The sequence below is a fragment of the Panicum virgatum genome, chromosome 2N (assembly GCF_016808335.1).
Source record: "Panicum virgatum strain AP13 chromosome 2N, P.virgatum_v5, whole genome shotgun sequence".
NCBI classification, from domain to species: Eukaryota; Viridiplantae; Streptophyta; class Magnoliopsida; order Poales; family Poaceae; genus Panicum; species Panicum virgatum.
The window spans coordinates 55,938,092-55,953,444 of NC_053146.1; the positions used below are offsets into that span (position 1 = coordinate 55,938,092).

Sequence of the window (15,353 nt, forward strand, 5' to 3'; positions counted from 1 at the left end):
GACTGCGGCCGATTTATGGGCGGCTGCGGCCTTCGGTGGCGCTGCGCCCTCTCCACCTGGATGCGCCGAAGCCAGCTGGTCGCCGGAGGACTGGACGAGCGGCCGAGGAGCCACCCATCCGCCCGGTTTTGACTTTTGACTGACTGATTACTGATGACGCGCAGGTAAAAAACTGGAGCAGGCGGGCAGCGCCAGCGGCAGCCAGCCAGGCAAGGCACGCCCCGTGCTGGAGATCGGCGAGAGCACGCCGCTCGTGCTGGCGCGACGCGGCGCGGCGCGCGATCCTGATCTCTCTCGCCGTGTCCCGAGCCTGCCGAGGGCAAGCCCAGCATCGCCAGGTGGTGGGGCGTGCTGCTGCCGCCGCCGCCGTGAACACTCGGCGCTGTTGTTTAGTTGCGAGCCGTAAAATTTTTGAAAAGACATCTTTCTATATTTGAAGTAGTAAACATAGACTAATCACAAAAATAATTACAGAACTCGTCTGTAAATCGCGAGACAAATCTAATAAGTCTAATTAATCCGTCATTAGAGGGTGTTTACTGTAGCATTACTGTAGCAATTTAGCGTCTTATTACAGCCTAATTAGGTTCATTAGATTTGTCTCGCCATTTACAGACAGCAGTCGCAATGCGTTTTTTATTTCGTCTAGATTTAAATTTCCGTGCAGGTGCCGGAATTTTTTTTTTGGAATTTTGAATTTTATAAGGCGAAAGTTGCCCTCGGATCCTGCCGAGCAAGGGATCCGCTCGATGCCCCGGCGATGCATGCATGCATGCGCCGGCGCATCTGGTCGATCCGTCGCGGAGAGAAAATTTTGCCTTTTCAGGGGAACAGGAGAAAAAGCGTGGGTGTGGTACGGCGGCGCGCTGCGACTGCGAGCGGGGAGAAAGGAAATTGGGAAGGAAATAAACGCACAGCTTGACAGGATACGTACGCTGCTGCCCCTTGGCAATTATTGAGCGTTTTCTATTGGAGGCTGGAGCGAGCAAGTCGCGCGAACGTGCCAGCACAGTGGCTCTCGTGTACGTTCGCTGCTCTCTGCACTTGTGCTGGGCAACCGGCCAACGGAACTCCGAGACGAGTCGAGGGCATATGCATACGAGAGGAAGAGGGCGGCGGGCGGCAACAATGCTCGAGAACGGAAACTTGTAGGGTTGTTCCTCCGCTCGTCTCCCCCAAAACCCCCACACTAGCCAGCCACGCCGGCGCCGGCGCCGGCGCGGCTAGCATCACGCGACGAACAAAAACCGCCGAATCCAAAAACCCCGCAGTGGCGGCAGCACCCGGGTTCATAAACCTTCACACCAAACACCCACCTCGCCGAACGCTGATCACACCGAACCGCACCCCCGTTCACACCGTCCCTCCTCAACCGCCCCGAAACAAAAAAGCTCCACGTCACTAACCGCACGCCATCAGAAACGGCACCAGTATCCGTGACAAAAAAAACCGTAGCAGATCCTCTTAAAAAAAAGTAGTAAATCGTGGCAGAGAACACGATGCGTCGATGCATGGCTCAGAAAAGAAAAGAAAACAAAAACCCGAGGAAAAGGGGAGAAAAAAGAGCCGGGAAATTCGCCCCACCACAGCGAGCAGCAGCAGGGTAAAATCCAGCCCTCCACGCCGGCGACAGGCGTCAACGTACGGATGTCTCCCGGGGGGCCCACCCGCGAGCACGGCCCGCCTCACCCCTCCCCTCCCTCCTCCCCGGCCCGTCAAATTATTCCGAGCTTTTTCTTTCTTCCGGTAAAACCACCGCACCGAAAGAGCAGCCTCGTGCTCCATAACCTGCAGCCCCCACAGGCAGGCACTCGCCGCCCCGCCAGTCTAGGCTCTAGGCACCCGCTCGCTCGCTTCGCTGCCAGGCACCGTTCGCTGCTTTCCCCGCTCGCTCGCTCGGGGCGCGGCGGCTGCGGCCCCTTCCCGCCGGGGGGGAGGAGCATGCGGGCGGGTTTCCACCGCGGGCCGGAATCGGAAGGAGGAGGACCTGCTGCGCCCGCGCCGCGCGCATCGCGACGAGCCGGCCCCCGCTGGCACCCACGCCAAAAGGCGAAGATTCTCGCGCTCCCCCGTCCCCTCCACCACCTCCCGCTGTAGCCGGTAGGAGGTAGCCAGCCGCCCTCAGATCTGCTCGCCCCCAGCGCGCGGCGCCTCCCCGCCCCCCCTAGATTCGCTCGCCTTCCCCCGCGCCGCCATGCTGCGGCGGCTGTGAGTGGCTGGACTGGGCGGGCGAGCCAGCGGAAGCCTGTTTGGTCTGTTTCCGCTTCCCTCCCCCGGGGGAACGGGACGGGACGGGACCGCCGGGGGAGGATGGGGTGCGGCCAGTCCAAGATGGAGGAGGAGCTCGTGGTGCGCCACTGCCGGGAGCGCTCCGAGCTGCTCGCGCTGGCCATCCGCCACCGCTACACGCTCGCCGACGCGCACCACGCCTACGCTGAGTCGCTGCGCGCCGTCGGCGCCGTGCTGCACGACTTCCTCCGGGGCGTCCAGTCGCTGCCGCCGGCGCCGCCCGAGCTCCGCCTCCCGCAGCAGCGCAAGGGGGACGGCCTCCCCGCCGCCTCGCCGCCGCCCGCAATAGCGTCCTCGTCCTCCGCCGCGCCGCCCGTCGCCAAGCAGGTGCGCATCGCCCCTGACGACGGGCACATCCACTTCCAGTCCGACGACGACTCTGATTCCGAGGGCGGGCACATCAAGTTCCACTCCGACGAGGAGCCCGACCAGGCCCAGCGCCGCCCGGAGGTCGTCCGGTCCGCGGGGGCGCCGCCGGGTCCTCTGCCGCCGCAGGTGGGACCGCCCTATGGCTCCGGCTATGCTCCGCCACCATATGGTACTGGATACGGGTATGGGTACGGCTCTGGGCCTGGACCTGGGTCTGATTATGGTGGGATGGGCATGAACGGCGGAGGCTATGAACCAGGCTATGGTGGCATGGGTAACGGCGGCTATGGAGGACAGAGCTACGGTGGCATGGGCGGTGGTGGTGGCGGCGGCTACGAACCGGGCTATGGTGGCATGGGCAGCGGTGGCGGCGCCGGCGGTGGCTATGACCCGAGCTATGGTGGCATGGGCAGCTCTGGCCAGAGCTTCTTCAACATAAGCTACGCCCGCAGCCAGCCACCTCCGCCGTCTGTCTCACACGAGCAACGCCTGCAGGCCACTGATGCCAGGGTCCACTACTACGCCGGCGATGGTGACCCACAGCCACCCCCACGCGGCTATGGTGGTGGGTCCCCCTACCCACCCCAGAGCTCCAGCTCTTATAATCAGTACGCCTACGGTGGTTACTATGGTGGTGGTGGTGCTCCTGCACCTCCGTCAGACATCCCCTCTTCCTCCCGAGAGCCAGCCGCACCGCCCCCACCGCCATCTCCTCCGAGGGTGTCCACCTGGGACTTCCTGAATCCGTTTGAGACATATGAGAGCTACTATGAGCAGCCAACTTCTGCAGCAGCTCCATATACTCCTAGCAGGAGTTGGAAGGATGTGCGCGAGGAGGAGGGTATACCAGACTTGGAGGATGAAGACCAGATGGAGGTAGTCAAGGAAGCATACGGTGATGAAAAGTATTCAGTGAAGGGTCACATGGGGAATGGGAAGGCAGCAAAGGAGGAGGGTAGAAGCAGCACAGGAAATGAGCTACCCCGCAAGTCCAAGTCATCTGAGGCCAGCAGTAGTGGGAGCAGCTTGGAGCATGACGTGCATGTAGTGGAGAAGAGTGTTGTTGGAGAACAAGTTCAACGCTCCGAGCCACGGCAGCATGTTGCAGGCCTGCCGCCAACTGGACCTGAGAAAATATACGTTGATGACATTGAGGTGGTGGTGGAGATCAGGACCCAATTTGAGCGTGCCTCAGAATCAGCCGGTGAGGTATCCAAGATGCTTGAGGTCGGGAAGATGCCTTACTATCAGAAGAGTTCAGGTTTCAAAGGTTAGTAAAGCTTTGAGATCTGCAATCATAATTTTCAAGTATGAATCCTAACTTGATCTAATCTCTTTTACAGTCTCTGCAATGATGATTTGCGGGATACCGACAATGGAGGAGGAGTTTCTGCGGTTCGAAGAGGACAAGGCGATGGGATGTGGCAACCTTTCCTCAACGCTACAGAAGCTGTACATGTGGGAGAAGAAGCTTCTTGAGGAAGTCAAGGTATAAGATGTGCTTTACATCTTTGAATTTGTTGGGAATTGGGATTTGTTATATTGCTTTTGGGCATGTGGTCTTACCTGATCGCATTTTAATTAAGAGTGCAGAGTCCAAATCTAGTATGGAAAGTCTTGGATTTGTCCATTCTCTTATGTTGTTCTGGTTTGGTTTATTAAGAAACTTATTAAGAGTTTCCGGCATTTTTCTTGAGGAATAGACTTGATTAGTTTTGACATTTTACAACCTCAACAAGAGACCATGTGGATACTTTAGGTTATGGATATGCCTACACAGATACCTATTCGAAGTTCCTCAGCACGTTAACGGGTTATTTGTATTTCTGATATGCAACACAAAGAAATGATTACTTCTCCTTTTTGAGAAATGGTCTGTGCAGTAAATGATTATGTCTTGGTTCTATATCCTTTTTTGGCCAGCCTTTTTGCTTCGTATGTTCAGCTTTTTGTTCTCAAGTGATCAGTCTGACAGGCTACACTAACCTGTTACTTTGCCATACTAATGGGATCCATGTTGCTCAACAGTTTTATTTTTTCCTCTCTTAAATATCAAGTCCTAATAAAAGGCAGCTCTCAACTTCATAGTGTGAATTGTTTATAACTTCTTTTTTGCTTTACAGACTGAAGAGAAGATGCGGGTACTTTATGACAGAAAATGCGAGGAGCTGAAAATGTTGGATGAGAAAGGTGCGGAAGCTGATAAGCTTGAGGCCACCGAACGTTATATCAGGAAGCTATCAACAAAGATAAGCATAGCTATTCAGGTTGTGAATACTATTTCACAGAAGATCAGTAAGCTGAGGGATGAAGAGTTATGGCCACAAACATGTGAGCTAATTCAAGGGTATGCAGTTCTTATCTGAAAGCAGCTCTTATGGTCTTACCTTCTTATATTAGCTTGTAAAGTAACAATGTTGTCCTCTTTCAAAAAAAAAGTAACAATATTGTTACCATACGCTATCTATCTGTGCTCTGTTTTATTGGCATACCAAATTTCCAATTTGTCTAACTAGCATTTGTTTGGTTCATTCTCTCTGGAATTTCCTAGTACGGAAATCAATTATTCAAAGTTTTTCACCGACTGAAGTAATGGGATTCTTGGAAGTAACCCCATTTTCTTGACAAATGATATTTTCACGAGATGGGAATAATATTATTGTCCTGTACCGATACTGCTAGATTGATAGTAGATATACATTATGAATAGAGTTGGGTGCATTTCGAGAAGTAGTTATCACAGTGAGTTCCTGACAGGACGACAACAACAACAACATAGCCTTTTTTCCCAAGCAAGTTGGGGTAGGCTAGAGATGAAACCCGAAAGAAATAAGTTCAAGGTTCAGGCACATTGATAGCTAGTCTCCAAGCGCTCCTATCCAAAGCTATCTCTTTAGAGATATTCCAATCCTTAAGGTCTCTTTTAACCAACTCCTCCCACGTCAGTTTAGGTCTACCTCTACCCCTCTTTACATTATCGACCCGCTCAAGAACCCCATTACGCACCGGCGCCTCAGGAGGCCTTCGCTGGACATGTCCAAACCATCTCAGCCGATACTGAGTAAGTTTCTCCTCAATTGGTGCCACCCCGACCCTATCCCGAATAACTTTGTTCCGGACTCTATCTCTCCTTGTGTGCCCGCAAAACCACCGCAACATCCGCATCTCTGCTACACTCAGTTGCTGCACATGTCGCCTTTTTGTAGGCCAACATTCAGCACCGTATAACATCGCCGGACGAATTGCTGTCCTATAGAATTTGCCTTTTAGCTTTTGTGGCACCCTCTTGTCACAAAGGATGCCAGAAGCTTGCCGCCATTTCAACCAGCCAGCTGAAATTCTATGCCTAACATCTTCATCGATGTCGCCATCCTTTTGTAGCACCGATCCTAAATACCGAAAAGTATCCTTCTGGACCACCACTTGTCCATCTAGACTAACGTCTCCCCCCTCATGCCTAGTCGCGCTGAAATCGCACATCATGTACTCGGTCTTGGTCCTACTAAGTCTGAATCCTTTCGACTCTAACGTGCGTCTCCACAGCTCTAATTTCCTATTAACCCCTGCCCTACTCTCGTCAACTAGCACCACATCATCAGCAAAGAGCATACACCAAGGGATCTCACCTTGTATATCCCTTGTGACCTCATCCATCACTAAAGCAAATAAATAAGGACTCAATGCTGACCCCTGGTGTAGGCCTATGTTAATAGGAAAGTCAGTGGTGTTGCCATCACATGTTCGGACAAACGTCGTCGCATCCTTGTACATATCCTTAATGAGGGTAATGTACTTAGTTGGGACTTTGTGCTTCTCCAAAGCCCACCACATGACATTTCTCGGTACCTTGTCATATGCCTTCTCAAGGTCAATGAAGACCATGTGCAAGTCCTTCTTCTGCTCCCTATATCTCTCCATCAATTGTCGTATTAAGAAAATCGCCTCCATGGTTGACCTTCCAGGCATGAACCCAAATTGATTTTGGGTCACACTTGTCACTCTTCTTAGGCGATGCTCGATAACCCTCTCCCAAAGCTTCATCGTATGGCTCATCAGCTTAATTCCACGGTAGTTAGTACAACTTTGAACATCGCCCTTGTTTTTGAAGATAGGTACTAATATACTTCTCCTCCATTCTTCAGGCATCTTGTTTGACCGAAAAATGAGATTAAAAAGCTTAGTTAACCATACTATTGCTCTATCTCCTAGGCATCTCCACACCTCAATGGGAATACCATCAGGGCCCATCGCTTTACCTCTCTTCATCCTCTTCAAAGCCTCCCCGATCTCTGCCTCCTGAATTCTCCTCACAAAACGTCTGTTGGTATCGTCAAAAGAGTCATCTAACTCAAGGGTAGGGCTCTCACTCTCTCCATTAAACAACTTGTCGAAGTACTCTCTCCATCTATCCATGATCTCCTCATCCTTCACTAGCAGTCGATCTGTCCCATCCTTAATGCATTTGATTTGGTTGATGTCCCTTGTCTTCCGCTCGCGGATCCTAGCCATCCTATAAATGTCCTTCTCCCCTTCTTTCGTGCCTAACCGCTGATACAGGTCATCATACGCCTTACCCTTTGCTACACTCACAGCTCGCTTTGCAACTCTCTTCGCTAATTTATAGCCCTTGATGTTGGCTGCACTCTTGTCAAGATGGAGGCGTTTGAAACACTCCTTCTTCTCCTTAATAGCCCTTTGCACCTCGTCGTTCCACCACCAGGTGTCTTTCCCCTCCTGTTTGCCTCCCCTACTCACGCCAAACACCTCTGAGGCCACCTTCCGAACACATGTTGCCATCTTTAGCCACATGTCATCTGCGTCTTCTCCTTCTTCCCAAGGCCCCTCACCTAGCATCCTTTCCTTAAACGCTTGTGCCGCTTCCCCTCTAAGCTTCCACCACTTTGTTCTCGCAATCTTGGCACATTTGTCCCGGTGGACACGTACCCGAAGACGAAAATCCGCCACCACAAGTTTGTGTTGAGGGACAACACACTCCCCAGGTATCACCTTACAATCTAAGCAATCACGTCTATCCTCCCTCCTAGTAAGGATAAAGTCGATCTGGCTCGAGTGTTGTCCACTACGAAACGTCACAAGATGGGATTCCCTCTTTTTAAACACGGTATTCGCTATCAACAAGTCGTAGGCTAACGCGAAGTTCAACACATCCTCCCCCTCTTGACTCCTGCTACCATACCCAAAACCCCTATGCACTCGCTCGAACCCTATATTAGTCGCACCCACATGGCCGTTGAGATCTCCTCCTATGAAGAGTTTCTCGCTGGTAGGCACGGTACTAACCATGCTATCTAGATCTTCCCAGAACTGCATCTTGGTGCTCTCACTGAGGCCTACCTGAGGGGCATAGGCACTAATCACATTCAAAACCGAATCTCCAACTACCAACCGGATTAGGATAATCCTGTCGCCTTGCCTTCTAACCTCTACGACTCTATCCTTAAGGCTCCTATCAATCAAGATGCCTACACCATTCCTACCTGGAGTTGCTCCCGTGTACTAAAGCTTGAAGCCAGTATCCTCAACCTCCTTCGCCTTCTGGCCCTTCCATTTAGTCTCCTGAACGCATAGAATATTTACACGCCTCCTAATTGCTACATCAACTAGCTCTCGCAACTTACCCGTTAGGGACCCTACGTTCCAGCTACCTATACGAATCCTAGTTGGCTCGGCTAGCTTCCTTACCCTTCGCACCCGTCGAGGGAAGTGCGAAGACCCTTGCTCATTTTTCACTACACCCGGGCGTAGATGTAGCGCGCCATTCAGGTGACGACCCGACCCTTGCTCACTTATCATCGTACCCAGGTCATGATACGACGCGCCCTTGGGGGGATGGCGACCCGGCCCTTGCCCATTTATCACCACACCCGGGTTCCGATGTAGCGCGTCGCTAAGAGGGTTACGCCCCAACGAGTTTTTTGTGGGTTTCAAATCCATTAGAGTGGCATTTTTTATGCTGGTTTGCCAAAACCTAACGCAACCCTCCTCCTTTACCCGGGCTTGGGACCGGCTATGTTGAGACGACTCAGGAGAGAGAGTCTTCCAGTCAGCATAGGCGGAGTTAGTTCCTGACAGGACACATATATAAAATGGTTTTGTAGAACTTAAGTCATTGGTAGTTTGTGGTGTGGTTAGTTCTAAATCCCTGCCGCTGTACTGTACATGATGATTAAATAGACAGGTACTTTATCCTATTTATTTTTTATTATTTTGTGTTGAAATCATTGGCTCCCATTTGTTTATTGTTGTTACAGTAATACAGTTTGTTCAACACTGGTACGCCCATTTACAGTTTGGTCTAGTTTTCCAATCATTACTGTTCTATGGCTACAGTTTAGAAATGCATTCTTGGGTTCAAATTGTATGTACAGTGAGTTGGTGTGTAGTTAAGTTGTCACCTGGGCACCCTGTTTTTTGCCCTGATTATTCATTTGAATGTTATCTTTATATCTGCCATAAAATGTATCTGGTGGCTGAGAAAGTCATATGTTTCAGGTTGATGCGGATGTGGAGCGTTATGTTAGAATGTCATCAGATACAGTTACATGCTATATCCCAAGCTAAAAACATAGACTCCATGATAGACGCTGCCAAGTTCGGCGATGCTCATATGGATTTGATCAAGCGGTTAGAGCTTCAGCTACTGGATTGGATTGCTTGTTTTGCCGCATGGGTTAACGCTCAAAAGAGTTATGTTAATACTTTGAATGAGTGGCTGACGAAAGGAGTTGACTACGTCCCTGAGGAAACTGAGGATGGGGCACCTCCTTTTTCTCCTGGACGATTAGGAGCACCACCAATCTTTGTCATATGCAACAATTGGGCTGCCAGTGTGGCGAGGATATCCGAGAAGGAAGTAGTTGAGGCAATGCAGGCCTTTGCATCCAAGGTTCTGAACCTCTGGGATAGGCACAGGTCAGAGCAACGGCAGGGTATGATGGCTAATAAAGGTATGGACAGGGACCTTAGGGTGATGGAGAGGGATGAACAGTCAATGCGCAAGGCTCTGGAAGCACAAAACAAGAAGCTTGTTCTCATTTCAAATCAGAGTGGTGTATCCTTGTCTGCACAGGTCTTACACGAGGGGGGCCCTGGTGCTGAAACTGGTGGTTTGCAAACAAGTCTTAAGAATATTTTTGAAGCAATGGAGAGCTTTACTGCTGCATCTGTAAACACCTATAAGGATCTCCATCTTCGCGCTGAAGAAGAGAAAGCTCGAGTTGCCCAAGAGAGTGGCAGAGTTTCCTAGTTCCATTTTTGCTGGTTTTGTTGGTACATGAAGACATGAGCATTTTTTCAGTGCAAAGGAACTAAAGCAAGTGGTTCCTGCCATCACAGTTGGGCATGGCAGTGGTGCGATGCTAGCAGCATCTGATGCACCTGACCCATGGATCGACTTGTCCCACGTATTGGGGCTGATGGATATGTCTGTGATATGCTCAGTGGGGCCAACAAGTCGCAGCATGGGGATTTTGAATCGGGAACGCCGCGTCATTTGGCATTAGATGATCAGTGATGGAAGTGCTCAGCTTGTTATTGTGAAACATTATTAGGAAAAGTTGACAAGATCTCTGAAGGCAATGTGAGAAGAAGTACTTGTGGGTCTGAGCAGAGCAACGATGAGTTCCGGTTCACTGGAGATACCCATTAAATCATTGGATGATTTGAGCTGCATGCACTCAAAAGTCTGATCAAAGCATGGGGGCCTTGAGGTGTCACGAAAATCCAGGATTCATGAAACTAATACTCACCTGCCCATGTCAGCCTACAGACAGCAACAACTAGGTCATCGGACTTAGCAGAGGTGCTCCGTAAGAGCGGTGTTCTCATGCCCATGTACAGACTACAGACAGAGGCGCCGCCTGATGGATCAACAGCGGAGCCAAGTGTTGCTTGAAACAGCTTCCTCTCCACACCGGACCTACTCTTTTATAGGGTTACCACCAGATGTTGATTGATGAGCTTGTAGGATTAGATCAGTACCTGACCCGTTCTGCTGATGCACTAACACCCTCCGGCCATCATCAAATTTTTTGTTCTGTTTATTTATTATACATATTAATTCATTTGTAGCACCCTCCGTGTACAGCTGCTGGCTAACACTAAACCTGTTTTGCCATATTTATTCAATTTTTTTTACACCCCTGCTCGTGCTTGTGAACTGGTCAAGCCCTGTGACACCTGTGAATCTGTGATGATAGCCTGATAGATATGGCAGTGTAACTGGTGCAGCAACTCCAGTAAAAAAATTGGTGCTCTGGAGTCGGGTGAGGCAGTCGGTGTAGTTGCTGTGGCAACGCCCCCGTAGCACTTCCCTAACTTTCGTTCGCGATGCAGCTTGACGTTCATAAACTCGTCCAGGTATGGGTGGCCACGGTATTTCACTTACCGTCCACACCCTGGGTACGTGGCAGCCATCCGATCCATATCCTGCGGTCAGAATGAAGCAAGAGGCACTCCACGCAATCTTGCGAAGCGAACGCATGCAGCGGTCCAGCGCGGCACCGTCCTCTGCAGTCGGTGCTGCTTCGCCGGCCTCGCCGCCGCCCCCGGTGAGCACCGGAATCACTCGTGCAAACACCGGGGGCCGTTCCGTCCGCCTGGGATGTCTCGTCTGCTTGATTCTTTCCAACTCCCTACCGTTGCCGCACTCTGCTCCGTGTCCTTCCTCCTGACAGCATGGTCGACACGCCCGGCGATGACTCGCCTCGTCGCCTCGCTCCGTCAGCCTAGCCATCGGCCACTATCCCATCCGCCAGCTCGTGGAACGTCGCCATCGACCTTCGACTTCCCATATCCGCCGCGGCGCCGCTCACGCTGAGTCTAGCCCGCCGTGTTCCCGCGTCCAGCCCGCTATTCGGAGTACGCGCCGTGGTCATCGACCAACAGGCACGCGCACGCCAGGCGCCCCGCCGAGCTGCCGCCTGCCGGCACTGCCCGCGATTAACGGCTCGGACAGAGGCTGCGGTGGTCGACGCTGCCACCAATAGCGGCGGCGTCGAAGTGAGGGCGAGGACCTCTTCCTGGCTTCGCTCGTCGGCTCCCGGCACGCCCGCGTGCGGCGTTGGCCGGCATTCGCAACGTCCAGGGGTGGACGGTATTTCATTCGCCGTCCACCCCCTGGGTACGTGGAAGCCATCCGATCCGTATCCTGCGGTCAGGATGAAGCAAGAGGCACTCGACGCAATCATGCGATGCGAACGCAGCGCTCCAGCGCCGCACCGTTCTCTGCGGCCGGCGCCGCTTGGCCGGCCTCCGGCGAGAACCGGAGTCGCGTGCACGCGGCGGCGATCGTTCGGTCCGCCTGGAATTTCTCGTCCATTGCTGGAGGCTCGGCGCGGCGGCGCTTGAACATGTGATGTGCGCGACGGAGCGGCGGCGGTCGGCGCTTGACGCGCGGTGCGGTGCTCGCGCCGCCAGCAAACCCAACCGCGCGTTGATGGGGAACGAGAACGAGGACGCCGTCGTCGGGGAGATCCCTGGAAACTTCTGAGCGCTGCTTCCGTGGCGTAGAGCTTAACCGCGCCATTCCGCCGACCTCGTCGATCAGCATCAGCTATTCTGAGCTATCGGGAGCCGCCGCCGCCCACGCCGCCGGTCTGTGAAGGAGGATCTCGGGCTTCAGATTAGCTCGTACATAGGATGATTTTTCTCACTTCCGAGTTCCCCTGCTTCCCGTCCGAGGCTGGCTCACTCGTGGAGTCGGCCATTTGAAGCGACGAGCTTACTGTCGCCGTCGTCGTTGAAGAGGATAACCGATGTGGCATGGTGCGACGAGATCCAGGTAAACAATACAGAAAGATTTGACCACCTGACACACAATGACCCCGGTGATGGGCAATTGGGCATGCGGCAGGCCAGCGGGAGGACAAGCTGGAGCGTGGCGCTGCTTCCGGGCACGTTGTCAGCCTGCCTGTGGACTGGCACTGCCGGCGAAGAGGCCGGAACGCACAGGTGGCACGGAGTGCGGCGGCGACGAGCAGCTCTGATTGCGCTTGCACGGATTGTCCGGTGGCCAAAGCGGGCAGCCGGCCACCAAAAGCTCTCTGGTCCGCCTGAAACAACATGGACATAGTCCCATTAAAAGGTTTGTAGTTGTAGTGCCAGTTGCACACTTGCACTGGACAACTTACACTGTCATTATAGCATTATTATAGTAGAAAAGGGAAGGGCTTTATGAAGTCAGCTTGCCTCGCCTAGCTAACCTATCTGCAACCTTGTTGGTGGTTGTCTGAATCTTCAACACCTGATGCTGAATGCCACCATTGATTGTGGCAAATTGATGCAGAAGTGGACGAAGCGTCCAGTCTCCTGGTTGAGTGATAGTAGGAGATGCTTGTGTAGTGCTGTCGTCAGGATTTGGCTGTCACTAAGGTACTTGACCTGCTGTGGTCAAAATCTTTATGTGGCTAATCAAAATGAATGCAATTTTAACCAGGAACAACTTGGCAAGAAAAGGGTGGAAGGGTGATAAATCATGTTCCTTCTGTGCTAATCCGGAAAGTATAGAACACCTATTTTTTTGGCATTGTGATGGGCAAATACTGTTGGAGTCTTGTTTCGATTGTGATTGGTGCAGATTGTAGGCCTGCTTCTTTCGATCAATACTGGGTTTGGGCTAATAGATTTATGGTGACTCACAAAAAATTTCATATGATTGGCCTTGTAGCCATTTGCTGGGCAATTGGGAGAATGAGGAAATCTATTTGTTTTGAGAATAAAAAATGCGGATCACCCACTGAAATTATTTGTTTGGCTTCTTCGTTTATATTTTATTGGTCAGGTTTGTAGAACCCTGATGACAAGATGGCGCTGGGGGTGGGTGCCGAGAAGCTCAAGAACACGGCATTACTCTTTCATCCACAGGAAGCCTCAACTAACAATGCGGGGCTGGTTCTACTCCAGTAATGGTCTTTCTGAACTTAGCTGTTTTGGCTTGGGTGGTTGCATCCCCCTTTTGATACTGAAACTGGGCTGTAACCTGATTTTCCTTCCGTTGCACGCTGCTTACCCTTGCTTTGAACCTCTTCCGTACGGTGTAATTTCGTTTCTTTGATAAGTAATGAAATTCGGGCATAGCCCTTAGTGGAAAACTTGACCTGCTGCAGTCCTTGTTGCATGGCCAATCTTGCGGCTAGAGGGTCAATACTGCTGTCCTATTTGTTGCTTGAGGTGGTTCAAGGATGAAGATGCCAGTTCCTGCCTTTACTGGTTGAACCGCAAATGATTTGCATGTGCCCGAGCTCTCCAGGGTGTGCTGCTGCGTGCGCGTTGACCAGTAACCCCTTAACTTGCAACCGCAAAGCAACTTGCTCGACAATCCCGACTCTGGAGCAGCAAAGTGTCTCGACGAGACGACGAGTGACTCAAGGGTTGGGGGACAGCTCCATACGATGCCGCGTGACATGTTGGGTATTCGATCAAGTGTAACTTGCTAGTATAAATTAAGCACTACTAAGATTAAAAAGACAGTTTTCCCTCCAAATTAAAGAAATGGTGAAACCTTTGGAGAGGCACATCATTATCTTAAGCAGATTCTCATGTAAATCTCTATCGAACAGATTTTGTCAGTCTCCATAAGTTTATGCTCCGTCCAGTCAAGTTGGCGTTTGAGACAAGAAAAACTGCTTGTTTACTGTCTATTTGTTTTTGTTGTCTGAACATCAAGTTAAATTGACTGGAGGTAGCATTTTTTCTTGCTCCCTTAGAAAAGGCAAATCGTTTCAGATTGTCACTTGGCGTTAGCCTGGCCGTATTCCATTCACCTTGTTTGGTTTCCTAGAATTTCAAGAATAGTAACACTTTGACCACTAATTACTGTATTAAATAAAGGCAGTTTACAAAACTAACTTTAGAACCCTGTGCTAGGAACCCTGACGAATCTAATGAGATCTTTGACCGTGTGATTAGAGGATAGTTACTGTAGCATCATTGTAGCTAATCATGAATTACTTACCGTCATTAGATTCGTAGCGAAAAGTTACACTCATCCCTAAAGAGGTTTTGCAAATAGACTTCATTTAGCCTTTCATGCGGATCCTAGAAGACGCACTGTTCGAACATGGAATAGACGGATTAGCATGCCTGTTCAAGACATGCTAGAGACCATGGTGGAAGTACATTGCCGGTGTCAAACTTTTTTCGAGATAATGATTGAAGGTGCTAAACTATCTAGAACAAATTAGAAGTAAAATCTTTTTACAAATCCCAAAATTGGGTTGCGGCTTTTAACAATGTGCCTCAGTTGTAAAGGTCAGTGTGGCTTTGTACAACGAACTGATTAAGTAACAAAGCACTGTAATAGAATCCTATATGAATGTGGAATATATAGTTCCGAATTGATGTTTGATTCTGTCATTCTGGGCATGAACTTTGCAAGAACTAGACGGCAGATGAAGACCAAAGTGAATATATAATTGCATTACAATTTCCTGCTACTACAACTAGACAGAGAAGTCTTATGGATTCAGTTCCTAAAAATTGTTTATTTCATTTGTTCCAAAGTGGTTCCCGGTAGTGTACGTTTCCCTTTGTGCAGAGATCAATGTGCTGTCTGATCGAACGCTGGTTCAGTAGATAAAAATGTTGCTTATACTCAGAGAGAGAAGAAAAAAGTGGCCTCAGAGAAGACATTCTTGACAGTGGGATCAAAAATCTATTCACACTTGGCGACGTGG

The 15,353-nt window shown here is 50.8% G+C and overlaps 1 protein-coding gene across 1 annotated transcript; it reads left to right on the top strand.

Annotated features, from left to right (window-relative positions):
• The first annotated feature begins 1,843 nt into the window (after positions 1-1,843).
• LOC120658260 (protein ALTERED PHOSPHATE STARVATION RESPONSE 1-like) lies at positions 1,844-10,813 on the top strand. The gene is made up of 4 exons (XM_039936492.1): positions 1,844-3,928; positions 4,002-4,147; positions 4,782-5,005; positions 9,172-10,813. The coding sequence occupies exons 1-4, from the start codon at positions 2,311-2,313 to the stop codon at positions 9,923-9,925; spliced, it is 2,742 nt and encodes a 913-aa protein (XP_039792426.1). The 5' UTR covers positions 1,844-2,310; the 3' UTR covers positions 9,926-10,813.
• Positions 10,814-15,353: the final 4,540 nt, after the last annotated feature.

What these genes read in the sequence shown, in the direction of transcription:
- LOC120658260 (XM_039936492.1), top strand. Translation starts at nt 2,311, where the DNA reads ATGGGGTGCGGCCAGTCCAAGATGGAGGAGGAGCTCGTGGTGCGCCAC. An exon ending in GAAGAGTTCAGGTTTCAAAG is followed by an intron (nt 3,929 to 4,001) that starts GTTAGTAAAGCT and finishes TCTCTTTTACAG; the next exon opens with TCTCTGCAATGATGATTTGC. An exon ending in AGCTTCTTGAGGAAGTCAAG is followed by an intron (nt 4,148 to 4,781) that starts GTATAAGATGTG and finishes TTTGCTTTACAG; the next exon opens with ACTGAAGAGAAGATGCGGGT.